The 26,540-nt window shown below is 40.3% G+C and overlaps 1 protein-coding gene across 3 annotated transcripts in view; it reads right to left on the minus strand.

The window, feature by feature from the left end:
* The window catches only part of PEPD (peptidase D), a 172,620-nt gene that overhangs the window by 16,905 nt on the left and 129,175 nt on the right, over window positions 1-26,540 (minus strand). For all 3 annotated transcript variants that reach the window (XM_085234518.1, XM_085234517.1, XM_085234519.1), the window contains exons 12-13: window positions 15,879-16,027; window positions 1,504-1,688 (exon numbers count right to left, since the gene is read on the minus strand). In XM_085234518.1, the coding sequence (XP_085090644.1) occupies window positions 1,504-1,688; window positions 15,879-16,027 (334 nt within the window). The remainder of the gene's footprint in view (window positions 1-1,503; window positions 1,689-15,878; window positions 16,028-26,540) is intronic.

A 26,540-nucleotide genomic window follows, 5' to 3' on the forward strand; every position in this document is an offset into this window, starting at 1 on the left:
TTCCAAATAAAAAGCAAACATGGGACTTTTCACTCTCCCAGTTCTTCTTCCTAATTCCTAAATTCTCTATCCTATCAGCTTTTCAACACATACTCAAGCTTCAGCAACTCCACCAAATTTAGCAAGGTTATTCACAACATTATGAAAACAACTGAAGCAAAGTCATGCAACACTGGGATCCTGGTTTTGAAGTCCATCAACTCTCCCAAGTCATCACATCTCCCGTGCTTTGCTAAATGCTTCCATTTGCACACAGAGAGAATGAACTTGGGAGAAAAGAGGGGAAAACATCCATCCTTTCTACCACTAGTGAAGAAACCTTAAGATCAGAATAAACTGACTTCTGATTTTGTTTCATTTTTATTACAACTAAGTTTAATAGCTGATGCCAATACATTGTCATCACAGTATTGTGTGTCAGCAATAATTACCTCGTGGTATTTAAAAATAACAAGCACTCTTAAATATTACATCCTGTTTCTTCACTCTGCAAAAGTGAAATCAGCAGCAGCAGCTGTTATGCAGTCTGCACATCCAACATGAACAAGTTCCTAAATGTGTTTAAACCCTACCCAAGAAGTTTTCACTTCCTTTTTATGGTTCACATAGGAGAATTATCTTACCTAAGAAAGAAGTCCACTGATGCACCTTCATATTATATGACTGAAAACCCTTACAGTCTCAAATAACCAAAATGTAACACAGAAAATCCTTCTAAATCTTTCTGAAGCTACTGTGAACTTCTTTTCCGTATTCAAATGTTAAATTCAATCTCTTTAAAGAAGGCTTGTTTGTTTTGCCTTGTTTTTTAACCTATTCTGCTTTCAGACTGCCATCACAAATCACCACATTAACTCAAGGAAAAAGGATATCATTTTATGTTTTCTGCAGAAACTCAGAATACAAGAAATCATGTTTTTACCTTCACAAAGACATTACAGACTTTTTATTCTATCCTCATTCCAAAACAACACATCTATATTGGTGCCGAAGTTGACAGTGGAGACCAAAGTTCAAGGGAAAAAAATATAATCCAGCTGGTTTCCATATGCCACAGCCACCAGGATTTACCAGCCCACGTACAACAGTGGGCTCCCACAGCTGTCTCACATCTGGAATGGAGAAAGACTTCTCACTCCAGGTCTTATGTAGCTCAGATACACTGCACAGCTCTCTGCCATGGCGTACCTACACCTGAGTGATACGCATCACAGAGGTGAATCACTGAAGAACATCACAAAGTGCACAGAAATTGAACAGGTTAAGAATACTTGGAGCGGCATCAGTTGACCACTCCCCACAAGCAATATACACTTTAACGAAATAATACATTCTTCTTAAGCAAGCTGTGTAAAGCATTGCATTCAGAGAAAGACAGACTTAAACACACCACTGTTCTGCCTCTGAGAAAATACAGCCAACTAACCTGCAACAGCCAAGAGAAAAGCTGAGCTATTGCAGAGGGTTAACCAACAAGGCTGTTGAGCACAGACAAACACTAACCTCTGGGTAGCCTCCAACATCATGTACGTCGATTCCAAGTAGATGTCCAAGTCCGTGTGGCATAAATATTGCACCCAGATGAACCTTCACCATGTCATCTACGTTGCCTTTCAGAATGCCAATTTTAGTCAGCTCCTCCAGATGGACTCGGTCAGCCAGACGGTGCATATCAGGCCAGGCGACCCCTCAGAGAGCAGAAACAAGCAGCTGAGTTAACTATTGCTACAAGTTTTTAGAGACAGCTTTCAAAAGGCAGATGCAACAGATGTGCCCTTTGTATAAAAAACAAAGGTGGAAAGAGCACATTAGCACAGAAATATCTCAAACAAGACAAAATTATTTTGGCATTCATGCAAAGCCCAGAAAACTACAGACAAGACACAGCAGCATCCTATAATCCAGGTCCACGTGAAAAAGATTAACACACTGCATCCAAGTATGTCTACAGAGATGCAGACTTATCAGCGAGTTTTTCAAAGGAGCATCAACTGCAAAAAGCAGTCATTTATAATTGTTTTCTATAGTGATTATACCTATTTAGGACATTTGAGAAGGACGGTACTTTTGTACGGATGTAGAAGATTTAAAGCCCACATCTTTCTGGCGAAGACACTCTACAGAAATTAATGATTCCCTTGTGTTAACGAGCTGCGTTAATGCAAGTCCTCTAATACACATACTGCAGCAGCATTACAAAACACTGCTGGTTGATTGCAGATAGAGTGCCAGGATACATTAGACTTCTATTATTTTGGTATAGGATACAGTTTTGTTTGACAAACTGCTGGGGGGAGGAGGGAGGAAAAAAGCAGTTCTTTTGTTAGTAACAGCACTGTCTTAATTAGTTCACCATGGCTTTGAGTCATACAGAGCAGTTGCAGAGTCAAGACAACTAGGTCTAAGGTACAGTAAAAGAATATTTTCCTTGTTCAATTTTGGCATGATTAAATAAATAAATAAACAAGCAATTTTTAAGGCCAAAGCTCCATCAATTTCCATTGCTTTAATCCAGTTAAACACATGGCTTTAAGGTTTTGTGAACATAAATGTCATATCAAAATCATATTAGCGCTCTTTGCTAACAGTACTGAGGCCTCAGAGGTTGAAATAAAATCATCCTACGGGAGGGCCTCAATACAATCCAGTTGTCTTAAAGAGCTCTGATACAAAGGTCACCAAGTGTTCCTCCATCCTGCATCCCATACCCACAGATCCCACACACCTCAGAGCTCTGCACGGGTCTTTTCTTTAGTAAGAATAAATCCACCTATAACCAGTAGTTTTTTGACCAGTGCTCAATGCAATTTTATTTGACAAGATTTTAAATGTTCTTTTTTTTGAACATTGAGTGAATCTAAAGAAGTGAGAATTGGAATACAAAGTTATTTCACAGCTCTGTCACAATAGACTCCAATCCATTACCCGATAAAAATGAAATAATTACAATCCATCACTCAACTATTACTGACATCGAACTTCATGTATTACCAAGGCACAGCTGTTTTCCTGGCCATTGGAAACAGGAATACAGAATTTCTGCATGCATCTGCCAGTTCAGCTTCTGTCATTTGCAATCAATGCAGACTGTTCTAGAAGTCATCCCTAGTATTCTTTCTGGGCAAACAACATGCTCTTTTGAGAGCTCTCCCATGATGTCCCAGGTGAATACTATTGTATTATTTTCATGCTCATGGCTGCATGGCTGCCTCCCTCCCCTTTGGATATATACAAAGGTCTGCTGCTATAAGACAAAGCACAACTGTATCCCAGATGCTCTGAATAAACATAAAACAAGGTGCCTGGGAGAGGAGCTGAAGATGCTGCCTTCCACAACTGCACAGCACCATTTGTGTCAATGCAAACCTACAGACTCCACTTAGAGACATACGGCACCCTTTACCAAACTCAGGAGAGAGACAACTAACAGGAGATAGAAGGGTAAGCTGATCATAGATGCAAACAGCCAAAGCATGCATTCATTTTTCTGCAGAAGTTTAACAGAACAGACCAATGACACGACTCAACTGAAAAGGCTGCTGCGGCTGTAAATCCCGAGTATCTCCGAATGAAGCCAATACAGCCCATTCTTCCCACACTCTCTGCTTTTTTCTTTTTCCACTCACTGAGAAAAAGCACAACAATTTTCCCTCTCCCCCTGGAGCTCTGCGTTCTGCATCTGTTGTGGATTTTTTTCATCTTATCTTTTCATTAGAGACTGAGAATAGCAAAACGCTCCACTGCAAAATAAATTACGGAGAGGGATGGAAACCCTGCAGCTCCGGGCTCTCTTAGATCAAGGGCAGTGCTTTGAACAGAGCCCTGCAGAAGGACTTGGGACCGCTCCTCTCCCTCCCAACTGGTGCCACCAGCTCTGCTGGATGCAGGCAGCATTCAGAGCTCTCTGCAGTTGCACTGAGAACTGGGATGGCACTGCCCAGAGGTACCCTGCCGACTAGATCTGAGCTCCTTCAATAAGTCAGTGGGTCTTCAAGTAAGTGGGAGTTCAAGGATGTTAAAGAAAGTGTGTTTTGATGCACGATATTTCCAGTGTGCTGTTTGGCATTTTGTATTATTACTCCACTCTCCTCCAAAGCATGTAACCTGTAAGTACTGTACAACAGCCACACAAACACAGAGTGACCCTTCTGTGCTTCAGCTAAACCAATGGTGCCATCCATCCCGGTCTTGTTTGCAGAGAACAGATTCCCAGCATGCCAGGAATAAACTTTTGATAACTGAGTAGAAACAGACTTTCCTTTTTTTTTTTTTTTTTTAATTTTTTTTTAAAGAAAAGATTTGATAAGCAAAGAGGATCAGAATGCCAAGTTTTCTTCAAACATTTTCTAGTACTCTTTTGGCCTCAAAAGCCATAAGAGAAATGACTACAGCAATTTATTACCAGTAATAAGCTGAAGAAAAGAAGCCATCATAATCAATAAAGAACTCTTCCTAAATACCTATTTTTAGCCTATTTTCAAAAGTTACTTGATGTTCACACACATCAGCTTTCAGGATTAGCCATGGTCTGGTGGAGCGCTCTGTCACCTGCTGCAAGCTGACACAGCAGAAGGCAAACATCATATTAACGTTCTTGCAGCAAGATGAAATGGTTAAAAGCAAGTAAAATCCAAAAACCCCTCAGAACTCGTGGATCTAATACCAGTTATGTGTCACTGCAACAGCTAATGGTGTTGCAACACCACTCTGCATTAGGCTCACACCACCAATCACCCCAGAGGATGTTTTACTGTTTTATTATTCAGCACTATTATTTTTAAGCTTTGAAGAAGTTTATCATAGTTGCAGATATGCTTTTGTGTAAGAAGGTTAGTAACGTAATTATCTTTAGGCCAATTTATACACTAATTATACTCCACTGACAGATGAGGTTTAGAAAGGTAGATTGGAGGGTCCTTGGACTTTAGCTTGTACCAAAATGAGTCTGCACTCAGGAAAATCTGCTGATGAAGTGTCTGTTCCATCCTTCATTCTCTGCCAAACGAGATACTGGGTAATATAGGTCACTGAGCCAACAGTTGGCTCCCCAGGCAAGCTCGTTACCTGGGCTCGTTAGGCTGTGATTCGTTACTTGCTGCACAGCACATGCTTGGGTAGGAGGGCAGGGCAAGAGGCAGCTCTTCCAGCCCCACACACAACCCAAGGCCGTGAGACCCGCAGGTTACAAAGTGAACTATACAGCAGGGGTATGTACAATAATGAAATGTGATAAATTGTGGATTAATCAAAGCATTTAAACTACAGAGGTTATTAATTTTCTGCTAACAGTATAACAGAGCTCCACAGAGGTGCTGAGTTAAAAGAACAGCAAACTAAACCTGAATGTTACCCAGTGTTCTTAGATGTTAATGGGACAGTAACGAGAAAGATAACACGTGTATTGTCTTACTTCCCTGGAGCTATTTCCCCTTTGCTATTTTCTCTTTGCCAAAACCACTGAATTTCAGATAAAACACTATGCTGCAGAACTGAGGAGGATCTACCCCATAAGGACATCTTTTTGATTCTTCCACTGACAGCAAAGATTTTTGTTCCAAAAAAAGAGAAAGAAATGCTTCCAGTGAAACCAGCAATTAAAAGCATATCTATCTTTTCATGAACAGACCATAACTTTTTCAATAGCAGAATTACAAGTGTAAGAGTTGACATATCACACCACAGCTGTTCGTCAGTTGCTGTTACCTAGCTGCTATTTTCATTCAAGTGATTATTTTCTGAAGTTTTATTACAGGCTATTCCAGAACATAAAGTCAAAACAGCACACAAAAGTAATTTAGAATTACTGCATGGTATTTAGCCACTTTGGTCGGAAAGTGCTCTGAAAAGGCCTAACAGGATTTTTTTGGCTGCTACTTAGGGTACTTTGTGGTTGTAATGTGACAATGATTAAACCGCAAATGATTTAGCAGAGTTTTTTTGTTGTTGTAGGGTGGGCTGGGTTTTTTTTTTGTTTGTTTTTTGTTTTGCCAGCACAAATGTCACAATCCTACTAAAAAAAATAGCATGGCAAGGTTGTAGGACCTTCTCCCCAAATTGTGCTAAGGTTAAATTACACTTATTTTTTAGAGTCCACAGACAAGGGCAAAAGGCCTGGCGTCTCCTGGCAGTGCCACTAAAACACAGACAGAAGATGCAATCCCTGGCCAGCCAGCCACTGGGACAGCCCAACTGCCAACAAGCAATAACCATATCAGACATAAAATAATAGGTCCTTCAAAGTTCGAATCAAGCCCAGTTGAAAAAACAAAGTAAATATTGTTCGAATTATAAAATGATTTCTTCCCTTTTCACTTGAGTGCTAGAGAATAATTTGCTGCATTTCTGGTTTTTATGCTTTCATTATGGCAACCTAGATGGACTACCAAGCAGTTGCTCAGCTTTCCAGCCAGGTAAGGTGACTCTGGGCCACCAAAATTCCATACTCGAGCAACGACAGCATTTGGGCAACAGTGAGGCTGATCACAGCTCTGTATGCTGTGCAGGGGACTGCTACCCGAATGAGTCAGAGCCAGCATTAAACACTAACTCTTCCAAAAACTTCCCTCAAAGCATTAGGAGCTACCAAATAGAACCAGCAGTGACCTCCCCTGCCTCCAACGCACTGAGCCCTGTGCGAAGGGCTGAGAAGCCTTGTGCTCTTTGCTTATATGATGGAATTTCTTTTCAACCAGTGTTCTTACAAGTTTTAAGCAGTAAAACCCCTCCTACTCATTTACAAAAACTGCATATCATGCTCTACAACACATCCTAAGCAACGTTCCGAACCTAACCAATTTGAATAGATGCAGATGTGGAGCAAGAAAAGGAATTTTTCCATGTCTGGAGAGATGCGGTGTTTGGACTGAGCAGCACCATCAGATTCTATGAATTCTTTGCACATTCCTTCCACATAGGGGCATGCTGCAAAGAAGAGGAAAAAGACTGGGGGACAGAGGGAAGTGCTCAGAGGGAGCAGTTACGGTGTGGAAACTTATCAATCTTTGAAGCTTTAAAAGACTGTTTAGATAAGATTTAGGGCAAACAGAATAATCTTTGTCTAGCAGGTTTGCACTCTGACAGCTACAGCTGATGTAGCGTCAAGATCGAACGACTCATGAACTTTGTACTCTGACTGAAATTACAGCATGTAACGTGTACATTTCCTGAGCACTGAACTGGAGGAAAATTAGTGCACATCACACCACACTGTGATGGGCTATTCCAACAAAGCCACTGCTAACATCAGGACTGTACAATGTTATGCCGGTCCAATCTGCTACAATTAGAACAAAAGGATATTTAAAAAAAACATCTTAAAAATATTTTCTTGAAAGAAGATAGAAAACTGCTGCCAACATAGGCTGTAAGAGTTTTCATTGCTCTGTACGTGGAGCATCTTTGAAGACCCACAGAAAGAAGAGAAGTCCAGGTGCAGAGCCCAGTTGGAAAGCTGTGGCTGGGCTGTGACTTGGAGCAGCTGCCCAGGACAGCGCTGAGAGCGGCACACACTCAGCTCCAGCTCCCGGTGGAACAGCCCAACTGTTGGGAAGTGCTGGTTTTATGCACTTGGAAATTGCTCAGCGTTATTTTTGTCTTCCTAACGTTGCAGTGGTCACTGTATGCATGGGTCAGCTCCTGTATATTAGTCACAAGCAGCAAGGAACGGCTCCCAGAAGGTTTGCAGTGAGACTCGCAATCTGAAATCCCACATTTCAGCAGATCAGCGTGTGCACAGAGGGACTGAGAATCTGCTGAATTCGACTTTTTCTGTTCTCTCTTGCTGTAGTTAGTGCTGTTCTGGACAAGATTTGGTTACAAGTCAAGCAACAAACTCTCCAGTAAGCAATGGCACCATCTTTATGTAATAGTACGTCACAAGAATCAAGGATTGCTCCTTGACTGTCTGCACTGTTTGTGCATCCTTCATTCTTTCAGCCTTTATTTCCTGCTTAGGCTTTTACACTGAGATCAACGGAATTAACCACAGAAAGCTGTAATACCTCTATGTGTCAATTTCAGAAAGCAAGTACTCAAAGGGAAGCTTATTTATGAACATTAATGATAGCAAGAAAAATCGAGCAAAGTCCATTCAACAGAGAATATAGACAGCAGACTACAAGTATCTTTTTATAGCACAGATCGACAAGATTTATTCTCAAATCTGTCTTTAACACAATAACACATTCTTAAGTGCGAGAGGAAAAAATACCACAGTGTCATTCCGTAGGACTTGTGAATATTAAGTATTGGTTATAGCATGCCCTGAAAGCATTTGCTCTTCAGGAGAGTTTGTATGAAATTTACAACTTTGCTATTACATTTTTGTCTGAGAATAATTGTTTTGCTTCAGATTATTACAGCAAATTAATAACCACCACCAGCACTTTCCCCTAAAATATGACCATCTGAATGGGAACAATCCATATGGACATGGGAATAATTCATATGGACTTTCTGAAATTACACAAACTATAAACTACATTTTGCTCCCACACCCTTACTATTGTGCTATTGTCAAAGGTCTGGTTTACAGTCCCCTTTCTAAAACATTATCTAAATTAGCTTCTGGTTTTATGCAGCAAAACACGCAAGTGTGCTTGCATGGTGTTCTACTAAGTACGTAAGTACATCTCTGGGCTACTTAAAAAACAAATGACTTGGATGCAAAAGACATCCACTGTATGTGAATGAGAACCTTATTTATTCACTGGGAGGAATACATATTAATAGCAGTTTCAATTATTTTCTTTAGGTGCAATGTGTTTTAATCTCAGTTGAATACAGCGACAATTACTTTAAAGCAGCATTCAAAATAGTAGCAGACAAAAAATAAACCTCAACTCTTTAGAAGTTACCAGAGATAGACCGAAGTGCTGAAGAAGTCATCTGTAATGCAATTTCGAATTTACAGATGTTCCTAAGCACAGTTCTGCTCAATTTAATAACAGAAACAACGGCCAATAGTATAATCTGCAATGTCAAATCCACTAGCTATTACTTTCCTATTAAATAGTTTTTTGGGTTATTCTAATCTCTGTTCTTAGTACTACCCTACCCTCCACTATTCTTCTTTAAAGAACTGCTAAAACGTAAAAGGTCAGAGAACAAAGAATCATAGTACCACTATGAATTCAAATTGCACTGCTTTCTGTTGTATAAAGTGAATTATTTATGAAAGTATTAACACAGCCACTTTACATTACATTACACTTTATGCGATCATCACATAGAAGAAACAAGACCTGAACATTTGCATATTAAAATGTTGTCAATACACCACTCAAAATTTCATATTCTGCTATGCAAAGTACATCCCCTAGGTTTGTATCTACCTCCATGAGCTTTACCACTTGAGTCTCTCAGCAGGAAACAAACACGAAGGAGACAAAGCACTGGAAAATAAAGAGGCTGCTTTTGATTTGTCCTAATTTACAACAGCCCTTGGAAGGATGTACGTGGAGAAAACCAGTGAAAAAAGGCCTCTCTATTACAACAAGCCTAGGAAGCTACACCAACAAACAGAAATTGTAGAAATCACGAGAAAAGGCACAAAAAGCGGACAGAGTTTCTCACCAGCTCACCACAGCTATAACTCTTACAGCTACCTAGGAGAAGATCAAGACCAAGTAAGATAACTTTGCTCAGTATTTTGTACCTACAAATAAAGGGGCTTTTGTTGTTGTTGTTGTTAGGTCCTATGCAACCAGGGACAAGGACACGACCCTGCCTCTGCTCCTTTGCCTCTGGTTTTCTGTCTTGTGGGAACAACTCATTTCTTTTCCTTTATGCAGCACTCACAGTAAAAGAGGAATCTTTGGTAGGATCTGAGGATCATAGAATCATAGAATTACTCAGGTTGGAAGGGACCTCAAGGATCATCAGGTCCAACTGCAGCCTAACCATAGTACCCTAACTCTAACAACCCACAGGTAAATCATATCTCCGAGCACCACATCCAAACGGCTCTTAAACACATCCAGGGACGGTGACTCAACCACCTCCCTGAGGAGAGTATATGAATATCTCATTTGCTTAACATGTGGATTTACTTTTTTGTCTGAAATGTTCTTCTGGTGCCCACCTGACTGTACTTTCTTGCCCACTGGGCAATCCTGACATCAACAAAGTCTTTGATCCAGGAAGAAAAGACTCAAGAGCTTGCAGAACTCGTGCTTTTATGTGAAACTTGAGTTCTGAGAATGTTAAAAACAGGCAAGATTTCTAAGGAATCTTCAAGCCTTAATATGGATAAACCTCCATCTTATCAGAAAAGTTAGCCTTGGGAAGGAGACATTCCCCAACAGCATTTATCAGAAAGGCATAACTTGGAAGCCAGAGGCAACATGATACTCACCACCTTGAATAGTAAAATTCAGAAAGTAGGGATAAGCATATAGACCTACGCTAGAACTCTGGAAAACAAACCAACCAACCAGAGCTACAAGTCCTACAAGGAAGCCCTAAAGTAGTGCCAGCATCCTGTGGAGGAAAACTTTCACACTTCATTGGTGAACAACTTCTGTGCATATTTTGAACCATTTTTTTTTTTCATTTTATTGAAGCGAATAAACAAAACAAACATCAATCAGCAAATGTTCCCAACTGCCCTCCTAAGGTTTGAATGCAATTTTGGTTCAGTGGGGACTCTGGATATACAAGTGTTTTAAATCATGTAAGTATAGAGATAGGGAATTGAGTGGTTGCCAACCTGGCCTCCCTCAACTTTTCCTTGGGAGCAGTCTGTGATACAAAAAAGCCTTTTTTTAATCAGAATTTAGGATTACAGAATTTACTGATTGAGGTGTTTCAATTCATTCGCTCTCTCTCAAAAACCACTACTAAGATGCATAGCAGAGACTGGAGAATGTTTTCCAGCTTCTTTTTTTGTAAAACATGCACAAGGTCTGTACAGCACTAGGAATGCTAAGTACAACAAGCTCCTTTCCTTCCCCTTCTCCTGTGACTTTCCATTACTCTCCAGAATAGGCAGGAATGTGCAGTGATCCCAGTGTGCAAAGGGACATAAATGGAAAGTTCATGATTACTTCAACATTTAGCTCATCAATCTTAAAGATAGTGTTTGTGACCTTGTACATTCATCCAAAATAGCTTTAATTGCAAAACTAAATATAAGCATATTCCTTTTTATTTTTTATCAGCACAGTAGCAGATTGAATATGTCCGAGAAATTTGCTGCCACTATCCTGTCCTCATCAAGTCTGAGTTACAGAACTCTAATTCCTAACATTCCTGAAATGCTTGAGATAATAATCCAAAAAATAATCTTCAAAAGTCAGCTGAGAGACTGGGGACAACATGAAAACACAGCAACTTGTTACAGGACAAAAAAGAAGCTATTCCACAGCAACTTCGCAATCACTACTGGACCCTACGCAGCACTAACAGGAAGGGATCCACTGGACAAGAGTGATACTCAAACTGGGTTACATCTGAATGTTCTTCATTCACAGAAACATTAAGTTACCCTTATGCTTGCAAAACAACTCCTCCCTTGCTAAGAGCTAGAGCCAGAAACTGTCACTGATTCTCAACAAATCTTGGTTGATGACTGACATTTTCTTTTGCACATTTCAGCATGTATTGAGAATCATGAGAGGTTAGAAGGGACACCAGGAGGGTTATCTTGTCCAAGCCCTGGTTCAACACACATTTTCTAGAAGTTCTAGAGAGGGACTTTCAGCAAAGCCAATTGTTTTACACATATTCCAACAGATTTATATTAATGATCAACAATACTGGTCTCCCAGGTATAACTTGTAACAAATTAGTTTCTTATTTAATAAAGCTATTACATCAGCACTGGATCTAACTTACATGATAAACAGAATGAGGCAGTAGCCAGGATTTGGTAGAAGGGACAGAGCAGAGTGGTTACTGCTGACTCAAGAGGAAAAACTTCAGACACCTATTTTCAGTGGCAAATTGAGAATCTGATAATGTCACTGCTGGGAATTCACAACCATTCTTGCCTTGCTCTCAGATTCCCATGAAGATGCTTGGCAACTTGCTTCAGGCATCTTTATTTTTACTTTTTTTTTTTTTTATATCTATGTTCAATAATCATTTTCCTTCCTTCAGCCAGTGCCTGGCTTAACAGTTCTGCAGTCTGATTTTCAGAAAGGCTGGATGCTCTCAGCTGTAACAGAGGTCAAACAGCTGTGTTTTGAGCAAGAGCACTATGTTAAGCACTCTTAAAAAATCTCAAGTCTGGTGAATTCCAGTCCTGGAATCCAAAATGAGTCAGTAGCTTTTAAAGCAGCTTCTCCAATCTGTCTGCCACTGTCTGTGGAAGGGGAACTGCTGCACACTTCCACATAACTATGATGAAGGGCAAGAGGAGATGCTACCTGTCAGAGATACCCATACTGTTACTGTGAGCACTCAGAAAAACTAGGAGGACATTAATAATTCTGGATTCAGAGCAGGTTTAGAACAGTCAATAAACAGACTCTGGACCAAGCATGACACAAAAGGTTAAAATAAATAACTGAATAGCTGCTCATTAGCCATCCTTCTGGTACGTGCATTGCATGAAGACAGCAGAAGGGGAAACTATGCATGTATCTGCAGTGGTACTGAAGACTCCATCATCCTAAAATGTGAAATCTCTCTCCATCATGCTCACTTTCTGTATTTTAGTTTTCAAAGTGGAGTTTTAAAGGGTGTAAGCTGAATTCTTTTCAGATCATTTCCACAGGTGATGTGCTCCACGAGCACACCTAGTGTGCCTCAAACATTCTAGCAAATCTAATGAGATCAAAAAACAATAAACAAGAGAAACAAATTAAGACTAACTTCTGGAATAAATCTGGGATGCTTAGCTTTACAGTTTCACTGTTTTTAATAATTCTGTGTACAATGTCTATATAAAAATGAATTGTTACTCAAATCATTGTTCTGAGTAAGAAGTAGATGCTGTCTCATAGTGAAGGGAATGGAAGTGTCAGTATTTTGCACATCTGCCCCTGTATTTCAGCTCTGTGGAAGAGTAAATCTAACCCAGATGGACTCGACACATTAAGAATATCCCCTAAGCAGAAATGCAGCATTCTTCTCTGGCATTTGGGATCATGAATCTGACTTTGTAGGAAAGAAGCAATTATCCCACTGCCACACAAGCTCACTGTTTTGACTCTTTCACTTCAGAGACTTAGTACTGCTGCTCTTATATACTATCCACATTCAATAGTTTCAAAATTGCTGCTTACACAATAGAACAGAATATGTCCTTCTCCTCTTTTATTTTACATGGATTTAGTTTGTGGCAGGAGTTGTGATGACTGCACTGAACTTGGACTATGATCCCACAGAGAGCCTTTAGCTTTCAGAGTATGTTACCTGGCTCGCAGAAGGAGCTCTGTTCTCTTTGATGGAAGTTATGAAGAACCACAGGTGTGATTTGAGCTGTGTGCATTTTTGGACCACACATACGACTTAGTCAGATGAATACCTTTCTACAATAAAATAGGATGTCTTAGAGTATTTTAAAAATTATGATGACTGATAACAAGTATGAATGAAAATGTAGGGAGTCTATGTCTCAGAAAGAAACTTCACTTGATAGTTGGTTTTACATGAGAACCAAACTAAGGAAAAAAAAGAAATTCCCTCTTCTGATTGATACACATCTACATAAACCATTTAGGGTGACTAGCAAATACGCATCCTTCCAAAACCAGTTATATAATGCAGTATTTGGTTAGTGACTCTCTGCAGCACTTGCTTCCTATCTCACAATGAGAAAGACTTTGGGAATGATTAACCTTCTGAAGACAACAACTAGATGTCCCCTGTGACCCTTTGCCACAAGGCATAATTAAGGCCCCAGTTCTGCAGCCGGAGAGAAGTAACATTTTCTACAGTTGCTGACTGCTGCGTAAATTCTTTTTACTCAGCCTGCCACATTAATGGTTATTGTCATGTGAGCCAAGTCACTTGACTGTCTTTTTCCCTCCTTTGATCTCAGGAACCCCAGAAAATAAAGACAAAAATAACAGCAAAACAAGCAAGGACTCCATAATTCAGAAAATCTGACAAAAATACAATGGGGCTGGGCTTTACATTTACTGACTTCAAACCCCACAAGCTTGTTTTCCTCCTCTGTAATATACCTGAAGTATTTACTTTCTTTTTGACAGGGAGAATAGATGCGAAAGCTGCAGCTACACCACCCTGTGCTGCTCCCCTTTGTGACAGCAACAGACTCCCTCAGGAGCGATCCTGGTGCTTTAGTACATGAGCTAACCAATTAGGTTTGTTCAAGCAGGCTAAGCTGCAGCCTTTACCATAGAAACGGCTTCCCCTGTAGAGCACCAGAGACACGTCCTGTTTGTATTCATCCCTTGCTGCATCCTCAGCAGCATGAACAGTACGAGTCAACCACGCCAGGAAACTCAATTTGCTCTGTTTATTCTACAGCCAAACACTGGCCTACCAGGAAATAACACTCCTCATTCAACCCAGTAGACCAGAAGTACATGACATGGCACTTTTTCTGTCTTATTCATAGAATGGCTTAGGTTGAAAGACACCTTAAAGAACTCCTAGTTCCAAGCCCCTGCCATAGGCAGGGTTGCCAGCCACCAGATCAGGCTGCCCATGGGCCCAATCCAACCTGGCCTTGAACACCTGTCTACAAATCTCCAGCTAATAAAGGATTCTTGCAACTAATATGCAGAAATATTAGGATTAGTACATCCCTATTTTTTTTGACTCTGTAAACAAATGGATAAGTTAACTGAGGAATTCTTCACATAATTCTGAGTAAATAATTGTATTAGCTCTTAAGTTCTGAAGTTCTGAAACTTGGTAGTGAGAAATACTGCTAAAATACTGCATATAATGTGGCACTGAAATGTAAAGTAAAATATGAACAGAAATCTTCAGGGGAGAAACAGCAGGTGATTGAATATGCACACTGCTATTAAAATGGCAAAATATCTGGTCTCCGTTTTCAGAAAAGCTTCAAGTGTTATTGCTCCATTTCAAGTTGCTCAAATGAACAGTGCTGCTACCAGCTTGTAAAACAGCAAAATTACATGTCCTCTGACTGGCAATCCAGAAAGCCCATGCTCTCAGTGTCTGATGTCTGAAAACTAATGTGGTAAATATAAAGGACAAGTGCACTTAGAACATTAAGTACATTTTTCTCAAATCTGTTCTATCGGTTTTACTGAGAAACTCTTAAGTACTGTCATCAGTGAAATACTCAAGATCACAGCAGCATTTAGCTCTAAATGCATTTATTTGCTGCTCTTAAAGTAGAATTGGGAAAAATAAGATTGTCAGCAAGCCAGGCATACACTTGATGAATTAGCTCACCTGCAATTTAAATGCATATATGAAATATCTGATAGCCAGAGCTATCTAAAGGTTTTTAAGGCTAACTGAATACCATTCTCAAAGATGCACACATCATCCTCTTCTTCACAGAAGATTTCTATCAACTTTACATGATAAATACAGAAAATGCTTGAAATAAATTGAAGCATGACATGTTCAACTCAAACTCTGACTTCATTCTTTGGCACAAGCTTACACAATACATGGCTGCCACTGTAAACAGCAGAATAACAACTGTCACTGCTGTACTTATCTTTTAAAAAAAGGTGTTTTTTTTTTTTTTTAAAGTGGGAGACCAAAATAAGTTTTAAATACTATTAATAGTTGCCTCTGTATTAATTGTTACATAGAAAATGTTGTGTATCTTCTGCTATAAAGAGCTGCTTAAACATGGAAACAAGTTTTGTCATCTTATTCCTTTCCAGCAGTTTCTAAAATCCAAACATAATTGTCCTGACAGCCTGGATGCAGCCATCAAGCTTCTCAATTCTTGTTGACACGTACTGATCTTTTACCTGGTTTGACTGCTTTCATGACAGCACGTGATGACTTCAACACTGCTTCGTAGATAGCCCTCTGGTCAGGAGTGAACTTTCCATTTGCAGGGAAGGTGCAGGTGATGTCAGAACCATAGCAGTAATACTCTCCTCCCATATCAAACAGGCTAAAAAGGAATAGAAAGGGGAGAAATAAAAATCTTAATTTCAAAGAAATTTTAAGAATAAAGATATTTTTTTCTTGTTCTGCTCTTAAGAATGATCCACATCTTGGTAGCTGGCCACATAATCCCCAGCTGAACGTTGTTCCTAAGTAAAATGAGAAGACAGCAACCTGCTAGCAGAAGAGCTAGAGCTTAAATGGACACTTCCACCAGCTGCGGTGGCCCTGGATGGAAACACTGCAGGAGCTCATGAAGGAAGATAAAAATCACACAAGGAATCTTCTTCCAGGTGTACAGTTCCAGTTGCTGGGACCTTTTCTCAGAAGATGAAATGTCTTTTGTTTCTTTCCTGAGAAATGCCAGTACCATGTAAAGGCTCTAACTTCAAAACTTAACAGAGAAATGCTAATTAAATCATGGCCTTTTGTACTGAAGTGTCAAAACACATCTGATGGTTTAAATAAAATGTCCCCAATAAAGGCTGACTGCCTCTGCTCATAATACAAACTTTCCTTTAAGACAAACTTAGCTAACAGGGCTTAAAGAAATATACATTGTGGGAAGATCGCACCAGAAAAGAACATTTAGTAATTTTCTGCATGAAAGGTAAAGAAAAAAAAAACAATGCTTTCTTTTATGGGAATAAAACCTCTTATCCTTTGAGAATCATTCTACACACCAACCAATAACTCACCACCAAATGCTCAGCTGCTAGAACTCAATCCATAAGAGCAGCTAGTGGGTCCCCACACCTGTGTGACAAGTTGGTTAGACATCTGCAATACTGTGCCTCCTGGGCCCACCTGACAAAGCTAACTGCACTTGTTATAGCAGGCACAAATATCAGCAAATTACCAAATAAGTATTTGGACCAAACAATAGTTAGCAAATAGCTTCCAAGTTCATCACGTATCGATTATAAGAAGGCACATTTTACACGTAAGAATTTGCTTTTGACACACAGTATTTGTGTGGCCTCCTGGTTTCTTAGGTAATGAATCACAGCTGAAATCTTCTAATTAAAGTCCTCTCACAGCGACCTCAAACAACTGCAACTCTCATCGCATGAAATATAATTTTCCTTTGCTGTATTTGAACACCTCAGAGCTTTCTGCCTCATGCCTCTGCCCCACCACAGGGCTGGGCAGATGGAGCAGAAAAGGAAGGGCGCTGCTGTGGCTCCTCTGCTACCAAGTCCCAATCACAGCAGTAATTAGCAAAACCGTGCGGCACAGCTCTGCCCCCAGCCAGCACACATGGCCAGGTGAAGATAAGTGTAAGCAACTGCAACAGGAACTGTGGCACTTGGCTGTAAACATTCACCATTTCTAACCTAACTGCCACTGAAAGCAGCAGACAGTAAGCAAACTAATGCAACCGTGATAAAGCAAAGATAGTACTTCAGCAGCGCTGAGACTCCTCTTGCTCCACTGCATACACAGACAGACACGTACTCATGAAGATTTACTCAAATTTTAAAATCCACCCAGCAATTTCCTCTGTGAATGAAATCTTTGCACTCAGTGCAGGCCCTGCTGAAGTCATCACCAGCCTCCCCACAGCGGGCAAGGTTCACTGCGGAGACTTGCAGGACTGGAACTGCAGGAATAAACCCTGTGCTTTACAGATGCAGAAGTGTTGGAAGTTTAAAGCTACAGCAACGCACTCTAGGAGGTTACAGAGACTATTGTAAAGTTACATATGTAAAGGCAGAGTCAATGCAAGTACTGTTGACATTTGTTTAAAGATGAAACATGGTATTTTAAAAGAGAAAGTCACTAATTGAAAAAAGATACACACCAGACAGCAAACGTCAGAACCACAAGGTGAAAAAGCAGGATTTGACACCAATATAGCAACTGCAAACAAGCTTAGCCAAACCTCAGCATCAGAAACCCCATCGACACTAAGTTTTGATTTCATGGTTAGACTCCTTTGTACAAAAAACTAGTATTGCATACAGAAAATCACATCTAAGTAGCTGCAGCAACTAAGAATTACATAAGAAGGTGCTGGGTTCTCTAACAGACCAAGCTGACACACTTGTTAGAATAGCTGCTCATCTTTCAACCAATCCCAAATGGAACTCTTTCAAAAGTCACAAACAAAGTCTCATGGTGCATGGTGGGGTTTTTGTGGCCTACCTGTTCCATTCTGTAAGTGTCAATTCAGCATGGCTGCAGTAAAGCTGAGACCTGCAACTTTTGAAATCCCTGTCCAAGTCTACTAGAAGTTACTGTTCTCTCTACGTTTTACCTAGAGAGTGGTTAACCTGAACTTACTGCAGGGGTCACACTAACTATTTCTTGAAAAATTACAATTGTCAGTATTTCATCAAACCCATTCATTGTTTAGTGACTGTTAAATAGTTGTTAGAGCTACTGAAGCACTAAGTAACGGGGAAAAAAGCTATCACAAAGCTGCTCGCAAGCCAGGAAGCACCATTTGTTCAGGTTTCCTTGCTTCCAGAGAAGAGCAGAGATGAGGGAAGATGATCTTTCAAATTCCACCACAGAGCAATAATCCACCTTCCATACCACATGCTTCAGTGAAAAAGCATTCAAAACAAACTCTACATTTGGGAGATACTTTGGCTCTTACTGGGAATTCTCTTCCATTTAACTTCAGTTGGGAACACATCCATTAGTTAAAATGTTTCCCAAGACATGGAAATAGACCAAATATTGTTGCTGTTGTAGCTGAGGAAATAATGGGAGCCTGAGAAGATTGCAGTTTTGTATCCTTGCTTGCCAGGCAAAATATGTGGTGAAGCATACTTTAAGTCTAAGCTGCTATCTTCTGCTGTTCCTAACTGAAAAAAGTTCCTAAAAGCAGGTTGCTTAACTCTTGGTTCCTTAGATAAAATACATTATTTTACCCTGAAATTAAATGGTAACTGCTAGGTAGTAAGATAAACTAATAACTAAATTCTAGTACATACTCAATTGCATGTTAAAAATGAACTGATGATGCAATCCTACCAGAGTCATGTGCAGAAACGACTACTTCATGTTATCTGGACTATTATCAAATACAGCAGCAATATAAACTAATTAAACACAAAAATAAGAACAGGCCTCAAACATCTTAATCTATGCTTTACCTTTTAAGGATCATTTAAAGTCAAGTAACATACACAATAATATAAGTATCTCCAAACATTATTTTATCTAAAACTGAAATAGGAATGTTACATATCTAAGGGACTACGTATGTTTTCTATTCTATAGAAAACTCCAGAACTTCTAGTTACTGTAGAACAACAACAAATTTCATCCCAGGACACCCTTCCCTGTTTTTCAGGAAGAGTGCAGTTGTGAAGAGTGGGTTTAGATGTATCCAGAGGTAAGGTCATGTTTCTGAGGTGCCTCAGATGAGAAAGTGGCCAGAAAAGAATTGTCAGTGATCAGAGAGCATTACGTGTCGGTGTGCTCACTGATGGAGCCTGAATCTGAGTCTTTTATGGCACAGTTGAATCTCTTTTAAAAGCACTGCAGAGAGAATCTAATCTTTCTTTGCATTGTTTTGTTGGGAGCAAAAGCAATGAAAACTACCTAGCTTCATTTCAGGGTGAAAAGTGCACGGTATATAAAAACATTTAACAGGTAGAAGATCTAAGCTGTTCTAAAAACTCCACATTACTGTTTTGTTTTCTAAAACTAGTAAGAAGCTATACTACATGTAACAGATACACAAAAAATATTAAATGGTCATATATCTCCCTTAGGAGATCTATAATTCTTCCTCCCAAACATACTACAAAATACTTCATATGCTTAACTAAAACCGAGCAGTGTGAAGTATTACAAAAATCAGATAACCCGTCACTTACTCTACTGACAGTATTACAACGTTAGCCAACAGAGTCAATAAAGTTGCCTCCTGCATCTATTTTAGAATTAACCTTCAAAACTAACAAACAGCATTTCATTCCCCTCACAGGCAAGAAGCCTGACACAACTTAAGATCACGCTGTACATAATGCAGTCCCCAGCTGAGAAGCAGCAGAAGCACACACTGCAGTCTCACAGCTCCAGCAGGGACCTCTCCACTTGTCCCTGGAGGTCCTGGGTCACCAACTCCTCCTCGTCCCCAGGATGTGGATCCAGTACCCTGCTGCAGCAACCCAGCGGGGCAATCTGGAAGAAATATTTCAAGGATGCTCGAGTCCTGTTGATTTTAAGGAGAATGCAGGATTCTAAGGCACTGCTGTACTGGAAATGCTACGTGATGCTATGCACGAAAGCTCTCTTTACCTTCCCCTGGCAGCAGCTCTGGCACAACACAGATGAGTTGGAAGGTGGCCCTGTCACCTGCACAGAATATCGGCACCACGAAATGCAAGTTTCTACTTACATCTTTGGCTTTAAAGTCCAGAAAAATAATAGGTGTTTTAATACCACTTTTAGCTTTCTTAACCTTTGATAGCAAAGCATCACAAATTTCTTTTTCCAACACTTCAGTTAGAAAAATTGTGGTTCTTTTCTGCGTAAAGTCACTGTATACTATTTTTTTTTTTTCCAAAGTAAAGCATCCTCCTCCTCTAAGCATGTTTTTAACTTTTATAGGCTTGCTGACATTTTCATTGTCAAATAATTTGAAACTGCCAAGCAATGAGGCAAATTATGGCCAATATCACAATGGGAAGGAATACTTTATTTGGGATATCTGAGCCATGTGTATGAATTGCTAGTGATCCAACCACCAACCCAACCCAAAGACAAGCTCTTGCAAGCATTTCTTGGGAAGCCTACAGCTACTCCCATGAGTTCACATGTAAAAGCTGTCACCTTGCTGCTCTGCAGAGCTGCTCTGCATGCACAGTCAGAGCTGGGTCTCCTCGGCAGTTACAAAAGTAAAATTGTCTTCTTCAGCGAATGCTGCAGAGCTACTGTTGCCATGAGTCCCACGAGACCCTGGGTGCAGTGTGTGCTGGGCACAGGGCCGGCCAAACCCCAGCTCCTGCAGCCCCTGCCTGCCCTCAGAACAAAGCCTTCCCTTCCCCCAGGGATTGCAGGGCCAGCCATGAGAAAGCTGCTATCGCCAGGTCTTACCATGTCCTCTTTGTACCTTGGGTTAAAGGTGCACAGGCATGAATACTGGTGCACTTTACTCAGTTACATTTACTGAGGTTTTAGGGATCTGAGTCATTATTAGCTAACACACTTATAAGCAGCCACAGAGATGAACTGGTGCCAGCCCAGTCCCAGGACAGCAGGAATCAAGGTACACAAACCTTTTCCTCCTCTTATGGTAATAAGAGCAAGTCACCCCCCGTTGGAGATTTTGTTCTCTGTAAACTCACTATATTCTGCTCCAGATCTGCCAAGAGCACGCTTTGTGCTTAAGACTTCATGCGGCAATTAAATCTTGAAGCAGCCACACACTAACACAAGTTGACTATTTGTTTGGTTAAACACTTCAAGGCAATTTCAAGCTTGAGGGAATCAGGTATCAGGATTTCTATGAGATGCATCTTTGGAAACGTGCCAAGTGATTTGGAAATAGAGTGGCTTAATAGCCAACCACAAGCATAAATCACAGTAAATGATATCAAAATAAAATAGAGATTCTAGTGACACACTTTTTTATTCACTCATCTCCTGACCAGCCAAGAATTATCAACTAAAAAAGCAACCTCGAGTAAGATAACATCACAAAGCCCAACAGAGAGCTGGAACAGAACAGCATAAAGTCCTGCATACTCAGGAAGCTGCTTTGGAAGAGGTGCTCTGCTCTGACTAGCTTCCATCTAACATGATAGAGAGAGGTCTTAGCCAAGAAGGCTCTGTAAAAGATGCAGCCAGCCTTGGCCTGATGACTGTAGAACCAGCTGTTGTTATCAACACCCTTGTAGTTTAGCGCAACTTCGGAGAAATGCTATAGTATTTTATGTGTAGGAACCTGGATTCCAGAAAGTCAAAAGAAAGCATTAGGCTTTTTAGTTAAGTCTCACATTCAATAGAAGTTCCTGCAGCCCACACAGATAACACAATTACAGAGACAGCAATGATGCGACTGTTGTTACGCACATTGGGCTACGATTTATATGTGGGCTCATATTTTTGTGTTTGTCCTCAGCAATGTGTCCTCATGTTCACCTTCTCCGCAGCCTTCCCAAATCTGCTCCTTCTGCAGCACTGTCTCACGACAGGCTCTCCTAGACTATTACAGCTACTGCGAGGCTCGTTTCAACCTTTCACGCAGAGATGGCAAAGTCTACCATTAAGCTTTGCTTCAAAAAGGAGAGGCTGAAAAACAACAACAGTCTTCACTGAATTTTGAATGAGAGAAAACTGTGTGCCCAAAATTTCTACACTGCTAACTACAAGATGCTCAGTAGCTGCAGCAAGAACATGCACAAGTTTGGGCTGACTGGGTTACCAAAAAGAATGGTAAAAAACCAGTAGTCCAAACAACCAACTTTCCCTGGGTGCTCCTGTCCTGCACCGACCAGGGCTCCCCTCCCTCTCCCGCCCACAGAAGCCGTGGCTCACGCCGTGGCTCTCTGCCTGGCACAGGTGTGCAGCTGTGCGTAGGTGTGCATGGCCATGCCCCCAGGTTGCTGGGGAAGGTGTGCCCTTCTGCTCTGCCTCTGGGAAAATGGTTTCCTAAACCAACAGCAGTGTGTGGGAGTACCAGCTCTCTGTCTCAGTAATTTGAGCCAAGCAGAACTTCAGATCCATTTATCTCGCAGGATACAAAATCTAAATCTCAATGAATTCACCAAGCCAGCAGGATGTAAGCACCAGCTCAGTAAATAACCCTGTAAGATTTTCTGCACTATTTCTGATTCTTTTCACATGCAGGTTGAGAAGGAATTCCTTGCTTACAAGATTTGTGTACTGAAGAAATTGAAGACAACAACCTTAAGCTCCTGCACTAAAAAAATCCATTTCCATAATCAAGCATCACCCCTCCGTCACCCTCACGTAGTCTGTATCAATATTGTATTAAAAATGTAATGTTTGACAGCACAAAGAGTCAAGAACCTTCTGATTAGCTTATTCACAGCTGAATTCACCCCGACAGCCATCTCCCCACGTTTCTGCAAAGCAGAGGGATGTCCTCAATAAAGAAGGGTTGGGTACAAATAAAGATTGGGCATACTGAGCTGGTATTGCCAGGTTGGGAGAAGGATGAGGCAACAGCCGAGACTTTCCGAGACGCAGAAGGCAAAGTGTCAGTGCTGCAAACTTCACACCTCTACCGGACCCATGCAGGCAATATGCCAAGTGAGGCAAACTCCCAGGTGAAGTTCTGACAAACAGATTGCCTTTTTTGCTGAATGGATGCTTTTTTTCCCCCTGGTTTTATTATCCATTTTTAATTGGCATATTTAATAAGCAACAGCACTCTATTTAGAAAAGTCGACGTAGCAGAGATGGCAGTGAACACGACGCTCTGGCCCGCTGCCACCTGCTGCGAGCTCCAACAAGGAGTGGGATGTCAGAGCTGCAGGGAGGAGGAGAAAATGTACAAGGAAAGGCTTGCATTGACTGCTGCACACAGTCACGCTGAGCAAGCCACATCAGCTCCTCACCAGGAGTGAGAGATACCAGCATAGAACATGAACAACACAGCTACCTTTTCAAGTAACTCTAGATGCCTACACTGAGAAGCTGAAAGCTCTGTGTAAGCTGAACAGCATCTGGCCGATATTTCTGATTCAGGCCACCACGCTCATGTGCTAACATTTAGACTTGAGAGTCTTAGCTTTCAGCCCATCCTGGGCACTCTGACCTGGACAAACAACTGCTGCAGATTGCAGGAGTAGGTGAAGTGTCAGATCTTTACTCATTGATCTTCACTGTAAATACCATCAACTACTCTTACTATATGTGCACGCTCACACACACATTCCTGTAAGCAAATGGTTAATGCTTCTGATTTTTTTTCCTTGATGAAAACTGAGATAGAGACCAATGATGGTACACACTCATGTAATATTTTTGTTTTGTTTTTTGAGATACTGTAATTGTTCTTAGGATTGTTCAGTCAACCTCCAAAAGATCAGTTTTCAAAAGGAATCCAACACAAAGGGGTTTCAGAACATTGTACAGAACAAGACAACTGAATGCAAAAAAAAAAAAGCTGCTGGCTTTTTCCACAGAAAATCAGTCCAAACGTTCAAATCATTTGTGCGGTAATGAAGGCAGCAACTGGTTCTTCAGAAAAGGAGCTTGAGGCTGCCCTTCCCCAGCCACACCTGCTATTTTGCCAGGAAGAACATTTTTTTCTTTTTCAGAAATACGATCTACTCTGCAGAGCAGCACCTCAAGCTGTAGATACAATATGGCAATGTGCAACTGAAATCAGAAATATTCTTTCCTTAAAGACCTACAGTGACTCAGCCTACACATAGAGCAGTACTACACCAGGAGGGCTCCTCATGACCCTAACCTGAGAGCCACGTGTCCATCATGGGCACAGCAAGGGGCTCCTGAACAGACCCAAGGCTGTTTTGAACAGAAGGAGTGGGAATTGCACCTGGTTCCTAGGTGGTACCCGGCGGGTATGCTGGAGCCTACTGGCACCTCTGCTTTGAGCCATACAGCGGTGTAAGAGCCAGACAGACTCCCTCTACAATTTTATTTTGAGCTTTTTGATGGAGTTCCTCAAACCAAGAAAGGCTTTGCTATTGTAAACTATCCAAGATAAGCAGTACCTTGGGTATTTCTAAAATACTTTACGTCAACAAAGACTGCCACCAAAAGTGGATTAAACTGAAAGGCATTTGTGAATGTTCAATATTAAATCAACAGCTATTAAAAATACTAGGCTTTATCCCACTTATTTTATTTAAACACCCCTAGTCAAATCAACACAAAAGAAGCCAAGGCAATTGCGTGCTCTCAGGTGTTTTGAATGGTGGGAATACTAATCTAAAAATATGAAAGATACATTTCATTTAGAGGCAATAAAAAAAATCTTACGTGCTGCAAGGTACAAAGACCATCAAATTAAGAAGCAAAATATAATTCAGCACTTAAAGAACGCTAAAATTTGTGTCCCTTCTTAAAGACCTCTGCTTTGCCTATTCTGACAGTGGGCACACTCAGAGCCTGAATTATCCAACACTAACCCAACCCAAGCAGTTCAGGGAAAACTACTGCCAATTCTAGAAAATATATTTTTAATCTTTTTTTTTTTTTGTAGATTAGCTTAAAAATAATATTTTCTATAGGCATAATAAGGAGAAAAATATGTCTATTTTATGAAAACAACAAATTTTAATCAAACCAGAGACACCGAGCCAAAGGAATTATTTAAAAAATGGATAGCCAGTTGATTTTGCAATCAGCCTGTAAGTAGTAGCAATGTACTTGGTATTATTATTATTAGAAACAAAACCATAACTAACAACAAGTTGTTTCAAAACTGCAGACTGAAAGGTTAAAGCTAACCATAATTTTTGCATATTATTATAGCATCAAACTTCAAAACGTGTAAAAATGCACAGGGCCAAATGAAAATATTACTCTCACCCACATAAAATAGAGGAGCATTTACATCTGACACATTAATATCCTGGGATCTTAAAGGCAGTGCTTTCAAGAAGTAATAAATACAATATTTTGTTCCGTAGGATAAATTGTTTTAATGGCAGTCAATGAAGTACTTGGGGTGGAAAAGGGCAGACTTTATTACCTGATGTAAAAAGATTGGTCAGATCCAGCTTTTTAATGCAACATTGCCCCCACCTGGACAAATGCAGTTCGGTGTGCATTAATACCAGAGAACTCTGTAAAATGCAGTGCAAATTCCAAAACAGAGCTTGGAAAAGCAGCACAACAAACCTCTTCCTTCCTTAGCAGCATACCTTCTTCAAGCACACCTAAATCCTTTAGTTGAATAGGTGAAAGTCTTAGCAATATTTTCCTGAAATAAATGATAGTTTCTCAGTACTCATGAAAAATCCTTTTATACTACATGCTTATTTATTCCTGCAGAGAAGGAAATGCAATTTTCTACAAATCACACTAAGTAATATTAAGAGAAATAGACAGTTTCAATGCAATATACACCATATCCATATTGTGAGTATATGTAGAAGATAAATGCAAGCATCTTATGTAAAAAATGACAATTCTGATTATAGAAAGTTCTCTACTATGCTTTTAGATAAAAAGAGGAAAGTTAGGAAAGTAACATTTTACTGAACAGAAAGCCTACCCTTTAAGAATAAACATCAACATGCAACAAGCAACTTTCTTCTGCAATATTCTCTGCACAACTCCAAGTGACCAACAGGACTATGAAACCTACAAGTGGTCCTTCATCTCATTAGGGTTACTGAGCAATAAAGAGCCCTGTAATGCAGCATCTTCCCTCTGTTTCACACTGAACAACTGTCTCAACCTCCTGTATATGTAGTCAAGAAAAACTCCCTGAGATTGACAAAGCTTCTGAAATGCCAAGAGGAGGAGCACTAGAAGTTAAATCAGTGTATTTCAAGAGCACCAGAAGTTGTAGCAATAAAACATTTACAAAAAGGCACGTATATCAGTGCCAA

Source organism: Meleagris gallopavo, chromosome 13 (genome assembly GCF_905368555.1).
Source record: "Meleagris gallopavo chromosome 13, MGAL_WU_HG_1.1, whole genome shotgun sequence".
NCBI lineage: Eukaryota > Metazoa > Chordata > Aves > Galliformes > Phasianidae > Meleagris > Meleagris gallopavo.